Source organism: Rhinolophus sinicus, chromosome 4 (genome assembly GCF_057876585.1).
Source record: "Rhinolophus sinicus isolate RSI-liver-muscle chromosome 4, RSI-T2T, whole genome shotgun sequence".
Taxonomy (NCBI): Eukaryota; Metazoa; Chordata; class Mammalia; order Chiroptera; family Rhinolophidae; genus Rhinolophus; species Rhinolophus sinicus.
Window position 1 is genome coordinate 98249501 of NC_142504.1, and position 14378 is coordinate 98263878.

General features: G+C 53.8%; 1 protein-coding gene across 6 annotated transcripts in view; it reads left to right on the plus strand.

Moving 5' to 3' along the window:
* The window catches only part of CTIF (cap binding complex dependent translation initiation factor), a 260246-nt gene that overhangs the window by 171015 nt on the left and 74853 nt on the right, over positions 1 to 14378 (plus strand). For 4 of the 6 annotated variants that reach the window (XM_019721333.3, XM_019721364.3, XM_019721340.3 and 1 more), the window contains 2 exons: positions 343 to 835; positions 3546 to 3845. In XM_019721333.3, coding sequence (XP_019576892.3) covers positions 343 to 835; positions 3546 to 3845 — 793 coding nt within the window. The remainder of the gene's footprint in view (positions 1 to 342; positions 836 to 3545; positions 3846 to 14378) is intronic. The other 2 variants (XM_019721357.3, XM_019721372.3) reach the window with 1 other exon arrangement.

A 14378-nucleotide genomic window follows, 5' to 3' on the forward strand; every position in this document is an offset into this window, starting at 1 on the left:
GTAGGTGGCTGGGGGACAGAGTCAGGAGGGTTCACGGCATACTCTAGTGTATCTTTTTAAATTTGTTCCCCACACATGTATTAATGCATATTCTAATAGGGGAATAAAATACTTAAGTGAAGGATTGACTTAAATCCTCTGTAATCCCGGGAGCTGTCTGTCTCATTCTCTGTCTCATCCCCAGGCCCTGTCACAGAGCCTGTCACACAGGAGACGCTCAGTAAGGGCACTGAAAGCATGAATAAATGGACAACTCAGTGAATGGCTCTTCTAGTATTTGGACGCAGGGACGCTGAGCAACCCAGCCAGTGACCCTCTCTGTCCTTCCCCTTTGGTTTGCAGACGGCAGCAGAGACCTCCAGGAGGGAACAAGCCCCAACAGCACAGTGACCACCAGCCAGGCAGTGCCAAACACAGTAGGGACCACCAGAAATCCTACCAGGGGGGCTCGGTGCCCCATCCCTCGGGGAGGCCCACCCATCACGGCTACAGCCAGAACCGGCGCTGGCACCACAGCAGCATGAAGCACCCACCTGGCGACAAGGGGGAGGCGGGCGCCCACCGCAATGCCAAAGACACCATGACCTTGGAGAGCCCCAAACTTGAGGACACGCTGGGGGACACTGGGCACCGCGGCCTCGAGTCCCCCTGCATCCCTGATGGCCTGGGCCCAGTGGCTTCCGAGAGGCCGCCCCCGCAGCAGCCGGGGGTCGCAGAGGCTGAGACAAAGCCTAAAGACAGTATTATTCCCGAACGCATGGGGGAGCGGCCCAGAATTACCCTGCTCCAGTCTTCCAAAGACAGGCTGCGGCGGAGGCTGAAAGAAAAGGTACCGGTAATTGAATTTTTGTTGTTCTCTTGCACCAGGGAGGATGGCACGAGGTAGGCACGTTGGTAGGTGGGCTCGGGTTTGAGGGCCTGGGGAGCTGTGGGGAGGGAAGCAGGACCCACGACCCCTGGCCACCACTGCCTTAGGGACACCTGCCACCAGAGGGCAGGCCCTTGGCCAGCTCAGCAGGAACCCCTCCAGCACATTCCAGCTCCTCATATTCTGGCCCCTCAAGAGGTTCAGGTGGGCACTTGGTACCAGTGCCCACCTGGTACCAAGAGAGGAGGAAAGGAAGAGGCCCAGGCCTGGGGGGTGAGGGGAGTGGTTCTTCCCTCCAGCATTTTCTGGGGTCAGAGACTGACTGCCCCATTACTGCTAACGGGCATTTGGGGAAAACATGGAGCTTAGAAAGACTCATGCTTCTCCTTGAGGTAAGTACCAGCCAGGCTGTGGTTCCTGCCAGGGTCGGGAGCAAAGGTGAGTTGGGCAGAGTGCGAGCCATTCTCCTCCTTCATTAACCAGAAGCCAGTGAGGGGGTCTAAGCGATAAAATTTAAGGAAGCCCTCTCTCCCAGCATCACACAGGTGCCAGCCCTGCCCTGGCGATGGCCTTGAGACTGAGGACCTCCTTAAATTTTGCTCCCCAAAAGCCTCTCTTTCCTCACCCTATGCCTGGCCCTGATCGCTAGGGCCTGGGTCACAAATGCAGGAGGAAGTGCCCCCAAGCCTCCAGAGGAGGGGTGGCGATCGGTCCATGGCAGCATTAGCTCCACTGGGCCCCCCTCACTCCCCCTCCCTGGCCAAGGGTGCAGGTAAGGTCACCTTGGAGAGGAACTGTTCCCAAGAGAGGCTGACTTGCTCCCAGCCTTTCCCAGGGATTCCTCTTCCTGGGGCTTCTGGGGCGCTCCATGTCAGGGCTTGTCCCCAGCCTATCTCTACTGCCTTTTCTCCTCTACCTTTTGCCCCGGAGTCCAGGCCCAGGTCCAAGCTCAGGCAACACAGACAGGTCAGACCTCTTCCCCAGTCAACTCTTAAAGCTGAAATGCTGCTCCTGGCAGTCTCACAGCCCGAGCTGCCCACCCCACCACTCCTGTGGGGCGGGCGGTTGTGAGGTCCTAGAGGAAAGTCTCACTTATTCCCTTACCTCCCAAAAGAAGGAGGCTGGACGAAGTTCCCAACTGATGACCAGTGTGTAGTCTTAACATGCAGAGTTTCCAGGACAGGTTGCCACAGCCTGGCCAGGGAGAGAGGAATATTAACTATGTTCTCTCCAGTTGTGCTAAACCTAACTGCAGTGCCACAGAATGGAAATCACTGGGCTTTGAGGTCCAGCAAACCAGGCTCAGTCCTCACTCTGCCTTTAACTGGCTTGATGACCTTGGGCAAGTCACCTAACCTCTGAGACTCAGTTTACTAGTCTGTAAAATGGGTATAATGCCCACCTTGCAGACAGACTATGAAGATTAAATGTCAGAATGTGTAAAGACCCTCATAAGTGGTTATTAATCCATATACAGACCATTCATCTTGCCCTGGGGCCCAGATGGTTGGGTAACGGGTGGGGGGGGGTAGAACAGATAAGGTAGATCCATAGCACCCATACATCGGTTTGGGAAACCTCAGCTGAGGCCTCTTGGACTCCTGGGCCAGAAGGACTTGGGCTCAGGCGATGGTTGTGTTCAGGGGAAGCCCTTCTAGTATAACCTCCTTGTATCACCAGTGAGGAAACTGAGGCCCAGAGAGTAAAACCACGTCCCAAAGCCGTATGGTTAGAGGCAGAGAGCAGGTTCTAGAACCCCCAGCTGTGCTTCCCAGCCCAGAGCTCTCCTTGTTGAGAACAGAAGAGCAAGTGCAGGACCTCACTTTATGTCCCTCATCCTGGCCTTCACCCCAGTCTCACGTCCTGGCAGGTAAGTTGGTTGTACTGTTGACCAGCAATCTATTGTGTCTGAGTAAATACTTTAGAGACTGTCAGGTGTCGTTTTCTTCCTCATCCATCCTGGCTCTAGTACAGTGGCATTGAAAACTCATAAGTATGTAGGGTTTTTTTGTCTGAAATTTCCCTCCTAGAAGTTCCAGCCTTTTGAGTAACACCTTGGAGAATTCCTCGGTGTGTGGTGTCTGTGGGTAGAAGGCCAGCCCAGTCTCCATAGGCTACAAAGCCTGGGCCATGTCCACAGGGACCCCTATGCCCAGAGAACCTGAGCACCCTTCGGCTGTAGAAGCCGGGGTCTGACAGCCACTCCATGGGCACCTCTCACCAACACAGCAAGCATTTGGATGCCACCCTTCTTCCTGACCTAGGCTTCCTGCCTTCATTTTCTCTTTGACCTAATTTTTTACTTATCTTATTTCATCTTTTATAAGCCCCATTAAATCATTTCTGGATTGAGACATGCGATGGGCAAGCAGACAAACAAAACCTATATATATGAGAATCCTGGGTAAGATCTAGAGCTTGTTAGAAGCATCAGCTCTGCATGTCACCGGGGCCAAGGTAAAGATTAGCACAGAGCCAGGGGACCTGAGGCTCCCTGGTGGAGGTCACCATTCCTGGAGGGCTCAGACCTCAGGTTCTAGAAGGTAGGGCTGGGTCCTGCTTTCTGGGGGTGGCAGCCCTCCCTCCACAGGGCACCCCCCGCCACACACACACACACACACACATAGAAACCTCAGCTCCGCTCAGGCGCGACTCAGTGTGTCTCCCATGCCCCCAGGATGACGTGACAGTGGAGACCACCAGCCCTCAGCAGAACAAGATGGACAAGTTGATCGAGATCCTGAACAGCATGCGGAACAACAGCAGCGACGTGGACGCCAAGCTCACCACCTTCATGGAGGAGGCCCAGAACTGCACCAACTCTGAGGAGATGCTGGGGGAGATCGTCCGGACCATCTACCAGAAGGCCGTGTCCGACCGCAGCTTTGCCTTCACCGCCGCCAAGCTCTGCGACAAGATGGCGCTCTTCATGGTGGAGGGGACCAAGTTCCGGAGCCTGCTCCTCAACATGCTTCAGGTAACCGGACACCGACAGCTGCGCCGCCAGCCCTCCCGCCCTGCCCCCCGGGGGGTTATTACTAGAGAGAAGGCTGCAACTTCTGACCACGGTTGAACTTTTCCCAAGTTCCTCCCTTGCCCGATTAATTATAGAAAATAAAAAGGCACTCAAGGGGCAAGGGATGAGTGGCCGGATTTGCGTGTGTTTGTGAGAGCGCTCCATGGTTACGACGGCCCAATATAATTTTATAGGTGTTTCATGTTTAACCAGCCTTTCCCTCTTTCTATTTCCATGATAAAAGGGCTGGCTCATGTGTGCTTTGACCTCTTCGCGTCCAAGCAGACCCAAACTTGTTGTGGACTTCTCTTTTCCTCTTCCTCCTCTTCCTCTTCCTCCTCCTCTTCCTCCTTAGGGCCCCCCACCCCACCCCAGCCCAGCCCAGCCTCTGGAGGTGGTGGTGTTGGTTGTAGCTGGTACTTCAACGGGTCTGAGCAGAAAACACAAGGGCTCTGAGAAGGAAAGCTTTGGTCTGTCTGTCGATGCACAGGCCTTCCTGAAACCACTCTTAGCGCAGAGGGGAAGCGTGGTGATCTAAGACTGTCTTGTACCTTGCTGCCTTTCCACTCAAAAGCCCTCCACTCCCAGAGAGCTTAGTCCCATTCCTCCTCCTCTTCCTTCCCCGGATGGCAGCGCACAGCCATGTTTTTGCCGGTGCGAGTGTGTAGTAGGCATGGGCACTTAGCCCAGCACGGTTTCATCTCACGAGTGGGGACCTGAGGGGCTGATACCTGCTCTTCTGTCATGGGTGGTAGCAAGTAATCTGGTGGCCCCAGAATTGGTGGGAAAGATAGCAGGTGACACAGCATGGCAGCCACCCCAGGCCCTTGGGACTGTCCTTGGAGACTCTGGGATGGACAACCGTTATTTCTGCTTTTACTTTGTACCTTAGACTTGTTGAGATGCGAATTGAGTTTCCCAGGTAAGGTCTGAAAGTAGACTTACAGAGCTGAAAGAGACCACCTACAGGTCTGTCTTAACCAGGGTGACCATACAATAGGTCATCCAAACCGCGACACCTCTAAGAGTCAGAGGGGCGCTATTCATAATTACACCTGACAGCAGGCGTTAACCAAGGCAGATGGTCACCCTGGCCTTAACCACCGTGGTTCATGGTCTGCTGTCTTTTCCCGGAAAAGAGGGAGGCAGGAACCCCCTCCGCGTGCTGCCCACAGGGCTCCATCCCCGTTGTCTTCTCCCCTTCCCAGGGAGCCTGCTCACTGCAACCGGAGCCTTCACTGGCCCGCCCGCGGTGTCTCTCCAGCTCCAGGCCCCGATCAGGTTCCCATTCCTGGATCGTCCACGCTTCCCTGGTGACGAATTCCCGCATTACCTGAGGGATTTGCACATCGGGCATGTTCCTCACGGTCCGGAATGTCCTGGGAGAGTGTGGAGGGTGACAGCAGGGAGATGCCTGTCTGCCACGTACCGCCAGGCACTGGGGAGTTAGGGGCAGGATCGACCTTGCCTGGGATTTTGTCTTTTCTCAGGGAAGGGCCAAGCTAGGGTAAGACTTCCAGACAATGGCTACCAGCTCCAAGTAACCTAGCCAGAGCCAGTGGTGGACAGACACGCGGTGTGGCGAGAGGCACACCCAGCCAGGACGGGCAGCTAGCCACAGGGGCCACTCCAGATCCAGCCTGGGTCAGGCATTTCTTCCAAAGACCCACGGTTAGAGCAGCCTTGCCCACAGTGTCGGACAGAGCATCGGTCCTGGCAAATGCTCCGCCACAAAAGGGTCTGCATGGCCCCACACTGGCTTCTCCGTCAGCCACAGCATCGACTGGCTTAGGACAGCCGGAAGGGAACCTGTTTGGCCACGCTGAACTCTGCGAAGCTCTCCTCACAACCCCCAGCTAGGAAGTTCTCGTGGAATTACTACCATAGGAGACACAGTTGGGCAAACACTAGGCCAGAGAAAGAGCAGTAATTTGAAAGCCGGGAAACAGGGTTTCTCGTCTGGATTCATGCCTCCAAGTGGAGCTTGGCCTCTGCAGCTCCCGCTGGGAAGTGCTTAGCTGTCGGTCCCTGAGCAGTGGACCTTACAATTTGCGATTTGCTCGCTGGAGATGAGTCAGGGGGCTTGGGGAGGGGTGTGAGGGGTCCCACATGAGCCTCTGCATTTCTCGCGCTCCCCAGGCCCTGCCGCTGACATGAAACGGTCCTGGGTCCCCTAGTCCTCAGAAACCCGCTGACCCTATGTTGTGACTCAGTATGGCTATGTCAACCCTACAGGTGCCACCTGGTCTCTGGGGCAGAGCAGAGCTGTCACTCCCACATCTGCCATTTACCTGAGTGGAGCATTTGTGGGTCAGGTATTCCGAAATCTAAATGTCCCCGCAGGCCTCACTGACCCTCTCTTCACCACCTGCAGCCCCAGCTTTTGTGTAAGCTGAGGAGGGAGCCCCTCGAAGGGGGCCTTCAGCCGGGCACTCAGGCCCCCTGGGTTGCTGTTCAAGGCCCTTTAGGCTCCCGGGGAACTCAGCGTGGATGAGCTGGCCGGAGGCTGCCCCTGAGCGCCTTATAGACCCACTGCTTACAAGGCCAAGAGGAAACCAACACCCCCTCAGGCCCTGCTGCTCTTCTCTGCAGCTCAGGAAGTGGTAGGTCAGAATAGGCCTTCCAGGCGACATAATTCATGGCCACTACTGCCCCAGACTCACAAGGTACAGGAAAAGAGAGCATGGCTCATCAAACCCCACTTTCCTTCTTACCACCCACAGGGATGTTGTTTTTCACCTGCTTGCATTTTCTGATAAACCTGAGTTGCATCCCTTTGCTGGCGGACAGTCCTGGGCCCAGCCCCCGGAACCCTTCCCTTCCCTTCCCTTTCTCCTTCTGAGTGTCATGCTCAGCTTCACCCTCTCTAGGCCCACGATCACTGGATCCCCAGCCATCCTCCTGGTTCAGTTTGGTGGCCTCTGAGATGCCCCTCAGGTGGCCAGGTTTGGCTGCTGCCTCCACGTACAAGTTCTGAGACCAGCTTAGTGATGCTGGCTGCAAAAAGGCCGGGGTGTGAAGTGCCCTCTAAACACAGCTCCCAGCAGCTGTGTCTTTGGACATTGCTCGCCTTGGCCAACCACGCTTGGTGCCTGGGCTTTGGCAGTGGGAACTGGCAGCATGGGGGGAGAGGGACAGGCTCTGATATCATGGACACTCTTGGCAGAAGTGTGAGGGCTGCCTGCCAAGTTGGGGTGCAGCCCCCATAGAGAGGGAAATGGGGCCGGGGGAGGTGAAAGGAACTGTAACCCTTCCCAACCAGGCTCAGCGTTGTCATCTCAGGGAACCCAGAAGCATTGCCCTCATGAGCTCTGATGATGCCAGAGACCTGGGGTCTCAGTGGACCCCTGTCACCAATCCCACAGCACAAAAGTGACCTTCTATCTGCACATCTAAACTGAGTCTTTTTGCCTTAGATGTGGTTCTTTTCTTAGTAGTCTTCTTATAAGTAAAATTCTACTTACTAAACAGATATTTCTTAAATGTCTATATGTACATTAGATCAGTGTCTCACACTTGAATGTGTGTCTGAATCACTTGGGATTTTACCTAAATGCAGATTCTGATTCAGCAGGTCTGGGTGGAACCTGAGATTCTGCATTTCTAACAAGCTCCCCGGTGGTGCTGGTGCCGCTGGCCCAGTAACAAGGCTTAGGATGACTGATGGTTTGTAGGTGTGGGTCAGTTTCACAGACGGGCCAGCTGAGGCTTACTCTTTTATCGGTGTGGTTGTCGGAAGTGGGGATCCAGCCTGGGAACATTGGGAATAGTGAGTTGTTTTTTCTTTTTCGTTTTTTTTAATTTTATTTTATTGGGGAATATTGAGGGTCCATCAGCTCCAAGTCGTTGTCCTTCAATCTGGTTGTGGAGGGCGCAGCTCAGCCGTTTTCAATCTTCAGTTGCAGGGGGTACAGCCCACCATCCCACGCGGGAATTGAACTGGCAACCTGTTGATGAGAGCTCGCGCTCTCACCAGCTGAGCCATCTGGACCCCCTGTCAGCCACTGTTTTCTTCACACCAGTGGTTGTCAGCCTACCTGCCCATTAGAGCCTTAGGAAGAGTTTTTAAAACATACCCGCAGGGGCCCTACCCCAGGCCACTGAATTAGACTCTCCCGGGATGCGCCTGGGCACCCTTTTTTAAAGAACTCTCCAGGTGATTCTGTGGTGCAGCAGGCTGAGCACCACTGTGAGGAAGATACCCCAGAGATGCCCAGACTGTGCCACCGTTATCATTTATGAACCAGCTGCCCCTACCTGTCACCCCATAAACAAGTCAAGAAATATGTCCCAGGTACTGGACTCTTCGCTGCACAATGTGGGTGGAGGACTCAGAGCCTGAGCTGGTGAGAGAACCCCAAAGCAGGAGACAATCCCTTCACTTTGCCTATGCTCAGTGTTCCCTCTGTGCAGGGAGGAAACTGGTCTGGACCATCCCAGGGGCCCTTTCTCATTCTTCTCTTCGTCGCTCTGAGGTTCCTCCCAGAGGACCTCCCCACTAACCAAGTGAGCCAAGCGGGAGGCCAGAGCTGCCTCTCCCCTCCTGTTGACCCCGTTTCTGTCTGCCCTCAGCTCCGCTCCCTATGCCCTTTTCCTTTCTCTTGGCCTCAGATATTTGTCAGAGCAGCTATCACATGTTTTAGGAAAAGCGCCTCACTTTCAACCCACACTGCCAGTCTGTACCGAAGGCCAGGCCACCCGGGAAAGCTGGGGAGGTGATCAGCTTCACCTCCCAGCCTGCCTCACTCCATCCCTTCCCCCCCACCCCCAGCTCCCGGCGTCTTCATGGTTGCAGAGTTCCACACCCACTAGAGTGTGTGGATTGATTATTTCTGACTTCCAGGAGAATGTGGACGGCCCAGGGCCCCCCCGGGTTACAAAAGTCACCAAAACTCTGCCTTCGTCCTCACCAGGGATTTGTGGTACGATAATGGGGAGGGGGCTCCAGTTTCATGGCGAGGTGAAGAATGAGCATGCCTCTTTTTATGGGACCTTTGGAATGCCAGGAATTGGAGGCCTGAGCCCCCTCCGCCCAGCTCTGCCCTGTCAGCACCCCAGGCCTTCACTTGGGCTCGGGGAGTGCTCCTTTGCCGAGCTATGGTTGGGTAGGACAAGTTCAAGCTCTCCTCTGTTGAAATGTGTGTGCCCTGTTTAGCCAAGAGGTGTCTACATTTGAGCTATGCAGAGCGAAGTATTATTAGAGCAGGCATCAGTGTGTCTGTAACTAAACCCAACTCTCCCTAGCAACCGTTGCCAACAACACCTCTAACAGAAGCATGCAATACCTTTTTTTGAAGAAAAAAAAAAAAAAAAATCTCAACCAAGTCGTAAACACAGCAGGGCTGTTGTGAAAAGACAACGAAAAACCAGAATCTGGCATGTGACCAGACTTCCAAATATATTGCTCTCTGCCAGCACCTTCTAGAAGACAGCCTCTAAAAAATCGACCTCAGGCTAGACACGGATAAACTCTTCAGAGTTTCTAGCTGGGTTACCATTAAGCCTTGTGTTTGGAGTTTTTGATACGCAGAAACTCAATTGCGTGGTGACAGGGGCTTCATGGGGTCTCTAGAAATGATTTTAACTGTGAGTTTTAATGTCAGAAGGGACACTCAAAATTTTCTAGTCTGGCTGCCCCTATCAATAAATCAGAATATAAGATACATCTTCAGGGCTTGTGTGACACATCCGCCCTGCTCCTGGTGCCATGTTTGCCAGCAGCTTGGGCAGAGGACCTCGGCCAGTCCTCTAACTCTAGTCATAAGGGGGAACCTCCTTCTCCTGGTTATCTCAAGGTCTCAGGAAAATATAAAGCCGTTCCCCATTACCTAAACTGTGGACTTCCTAACCCCATCTTTTACAGAGGAAGGGAGAAGAGGGGCTAGCCTTGATTCCTCAAGTTCTAACCAGCCCTAAGTTGTAAACTCCTAAAGGGCAGAAATCCTGGCTGAGTTATGACTGCTCCCCAGCTCCTGACATCATGACTTGTACGTAATAGGTGCTCAGTAAATGTCTGTGCAAGGGCGCGATAGAGCCCTCAGTCTTTTTTTTTTTTTAATTAAAGTTTATTGAGGTGACAACTGTTGTACAGTTACATAGATTTCAGATGTACAATTCTGTGGCACATCACCTATATATCTCATTGTGTGTTCACCACCCAGAGTCAGTTCTCCTTCCGTCACCATATATTGGATCCCCTTTACCCTCTTCTACCACCCGAGCCCTCAGTCTTAGGTACCAGTTCTCCCTGGTGTGTACTGCGCTTCTCAACTCTCCTGAACACTTCCGTGCATGTGAGTGTGGAGATTCTCTCTCCAAGGTGGGTTCCAGGGCAGGACTCCTTCCCCACATTGACAGATGAGGAAAGTAGTTCATTGACACTACACGCTCCACCCGAAGTCATGGGGCTGAATGGGGGCCCTCCGTCCAGCACTCAAGCTCCTGGCTCCCTCACCACCCCCCAGATTGCATGTAAGGGTCAGAAACTTGGGAAAATCAAGAATCTGCCTCGTGAAGCTATCAGCGGGGATTTCAGATCCACCCCTCTAGAAAAATCACATGGCAGTGCCAGCAACCTCCAAGTCTCTGAGCTTTCTGGGCCAACGGAGGGCTGAGGGTGTCTGAGGAAACCCCACCACATCTCCATTTACGTTATCCAGATGAACCACACAGCTGTTATTCCCGAGGTTCGGCTCTCCCCCTCGCACCCTCTCTCCCTGCTCGGACCTCCTCCCCTCACTTCTGCACGCCCACCGCTGAGCCGACTTGCACTCCAGGCATGTAAACTAATTTTACTGTTGGCCCAAGCCGGGCATACCCAGGGATAGAAGCACATTGTTCTGTTCATTCCAGAGCCCAGGCAAAGCCCTCGGCTGGACCCACCCCGAGCTCCCTCCACTGCTGCTAGCAATCTGGAGGGGATGAAGCAAAGCAAAGCACCAGCGGGCAAGGCAAGCAGCCTTCCCCATGGGCACCTTGAGGAGGGTGATTTTGGAGGTCTACCAAAGCATGGTTTTCTAAAAAATGCTGCTCCACCTGCTGGCTGGCCTTTGAGCATCCCACGAGGCATCAGTGCCCATGCTGAAGGTCACGCCCTGCGAGGGCCGTGCGGAGCTGGCACACACATTCCCCCAAGGTGGGCACTGGCAGGCTTGCCTCACGTCAGGAGAAACTGCCTGTCACAGGAGCTTGCTCTTCTGCACAAGAGCCCGTGGCAGGTACCCCAGTGGGAGAGCCAATGCCGGGCTGGCTGGTACCAAGGCTCTTAGCCCACCCTTTCAGAACCAGAGGGGGCGATCCCGGTGTTTCCTTGCCAGACTTGTTGCCTGCACTTGCTTTGGCATGAGTGAGCCTTACCTTCTTTCTTCCAATCCTCATTTCTTTCTCTCAACAAACACTTACTGAGTTTCTGCTGTGTACCACACGCCATGGCAGAGCCTGGCTCTGTGTCATCTGTTAGTTTGCCTGCCTCTCGGTCTTCTCCCTGTTTATGCAGGTGGGGGTCCTGTCTCAAGTCTAAGTGTTTTATTCAAGGCCCCATCTAGAGTGTCTCAAAGTGAGCGTTCAGATCAGCATTCTCTGACTGTTCAATTTGGGGGTGGGGTGTGGAGGTGGGGGCATGGGGGCTCCTGAAAGTGCTAAACCCGAGGCCCCCTCTGAAACTTTGGAATGCTCAGTGGGACAGAATCAGCCCATGACTTGGACAGGAAAGAGCATTTTGTTGTTTTAATCTGAAAATAAGCAGAGGAAAGAAAATGATCGTGGGCTCTCCGTTGGTCCCAGAAGCAGCCCAGGACAGCAGTCAAGGTTTTCTTTTCCAAAGCTGTATCCCCAGGTGTCTTGGGAGCCATGTGTCCATGTCATCTTTGCGTCCTCCCACTGTGCCAGCACACAGTAGGTATTCGGCAGGCTTCAGGTGGCTAGTTTCAGAAGTCTCACTTTATTGGGGACCGAGGTGGGCAGTAGCCACGGCAGCAGAAGGGAATGGAGCATTCTCTGGGCCAGGGGAGATTTACCCGGGTCAGGAATGGTTTCGCCATCGCCCGTGTCCCTTGCCAGGCCGTGTCCTCTTCCCTGCACACCCTTACCCCCCACCCCGGCTTCATTTTTCCTGCTAAATCCCCTGATAGAACTTGGCCAGGCGCTTCCCTCTCTGAAGCTGCCACGCCGAGGCAGGCCTGCAGATAAGTGGGTTATCGGAGAAGGCCAGCTCGGGTGTCCCGGGCCCCAGAGGGTCACCCCTGGCTGGCTGGCAGCTCACCCCCAGCACCTCCTCCTCCCCAGAGCCAGGCCAGCAGGAGACAGCAGATCCTTTCCCGCAGCTCAGCGAGTGGCCGGCCCCCAGCCGCCGACGGGAATCTGAGCTATGCTAAGCCGCTCCAGATCGGAGCTTCACTGCCCTGCCCGGGCACGGCCGGCCCAGACAGGGCGCCTCTACCTGCCGCGGCCGCCGCTGGAAAGCTGGCACCGCCTGGGCCGATGGAAAAAATCTCCCTGAGGGTTATGTAACTGCTCACCGCCCTGTCCCTGGCTTCCCGGGGAGGCTCCCAGCCACCCCAGAAGGAGAGTGGTGGCCCCCAGCCAGGGAGGGGACAGCCGAGGGTCATTCTCTCAAAGGGAAGCAAATAGTCTTGCGCGATTGCCCGAGGTCCCAGAGGAGGACCCAAGGTCCTCAAGACCCCAAGGAGACTGGGGTGTTCCCTACAAATGCTTTTGGGGCTCGGAGGCCTGCCCAAGCCGGGGACCCTAGCAGAATGAGGAAGTCTTGTCCAGGGAGTTGGACCCGGAAGGAGAGTTTAAGAAGGGGAGAGGGAAGAACAGTTTCATGGTTAGTTGTTTTGATTTGAGGTTTTTTATTTGATGATTTGTTTTTTTATTGTGGTAAATATGTGCAACATAAAATTTATTATTCTAACCATCCTTAAGTGTACAACACAATAGTACCAAGCAGAACCACCACCACCGTCTACCCCCACACAGAAGCCTTATAGCCACCAAACAATAACTTCCAGTCCCCCAGCCCCCGCCCTCCCAACCTCCACCCTACCTTCTGTTTCTATGAATTTGCACGCTCTATGCATCCCTCATATAAGCAGAGTCATGCAGTAGTTGTCCGTTTGGGTCTGGCATATTGCACTTAGCATATAATGGTTTCAAAGTTCATCTGCGTGGTGGCCTGTCTCAGAATTACCTTCCTTTTCTTGGCTGAATAATATTCCATTGTGTGCATAACCGCATTTTGTTTATCCGTTCGTCCTTCGTGTACAGACACTTGGGTTGTTTCCATCTTTTGGCTATTGTGAATAATGCTGCTGTGAACATTCAAATTCAAGTATCTGTTTGCACCCCTGCTTTCAGTTCTTTGGTGTCCATACCTAGAAGTGGAATTGCTGACTCATGTGGAAAGTCTATGTTAAACTTTTTAAGAACTGCCGAACTGTTTTCTGGATAGGGGAAATATAATGAACCCAGAGAAATGACGCAAGTGGGGGACAGCAGGGACACTGCCTTATCTGGAATCCAGGGTGTACATGGAGAGTCAGAGAAAGTTTGTAAGACGGAGCAAGTAGGAACTTGAAAAGCAAAAGGGTTTTCACTTTATGAAGTAGGGCCAGGAGCCATTGTTGGTTCTCGAGCTGTAGCATCCCAAGATTAATTAAACCTCATAGCACAGGATGGTCCTAAAGGAAGACCTGACAGATTGTCCATCCACCCCATTCGTGTTGTAGCTGAGAGACAAGTGACTTAGAGAGGTTAGCAGAAGCTACGCTGCAGGAAGACACGTATATGAGTTATAAGATGTTATGCTCGGAAATCTCTTACGTTAGAGAATCAGTGGTTTTAGGTGACCACAGCTCTCTTTTTTGTAAAGGGAGCACACACAGATTTGAGCTGGGCCCTCCGTGCTCTAAGCTGCAGTGGCAGGCCTCATTCCCCCATCCTCCTCTCAAGAGCCTGTTCCTGGCCCTTGGCGCATGGGACAGTAGCGTTCCAGCCACTGTCCCCAGACACTGGAAGCCGGGGTTGCCTGCGACGAGGACCGTGGGCCAGCACGGGAGATTGCATCCCTCTACCTCTGTTCCCTTTCCTTCTGCAAGTGCCACAGGGGGCTCTAAGAGCTTCTAGAAGGATAAATCAGTAGGCATTTTTGAACTGGGGCCCCATGTTCAAAGATGAACAGGGTTCCCAGCCAAGGGCACATGAGCACATGGCCCGCTGGCCACCGTCAGGGAGAATGAGAGGACTCTGCCCCGCATGCCCCCGCCTCTAATACGGGTGCCCTCCCAACTGTGGTGGGTGCGTCTCCCGCTGAACCTTCATTCATCCATACCTACCTGCACTCTGTGTTCTACATGCCTGGCATGAATGACAGTGACTTCTCAGGAAATTAGTGAGTATCGGGGTGGGGCAGAGAGGCTTGGAGGAATGGAAAGATGACAGGACAGCCTTGAGACAGCCAGCAAGAATGCCACACTTGTCTTGAACTCAACTGTG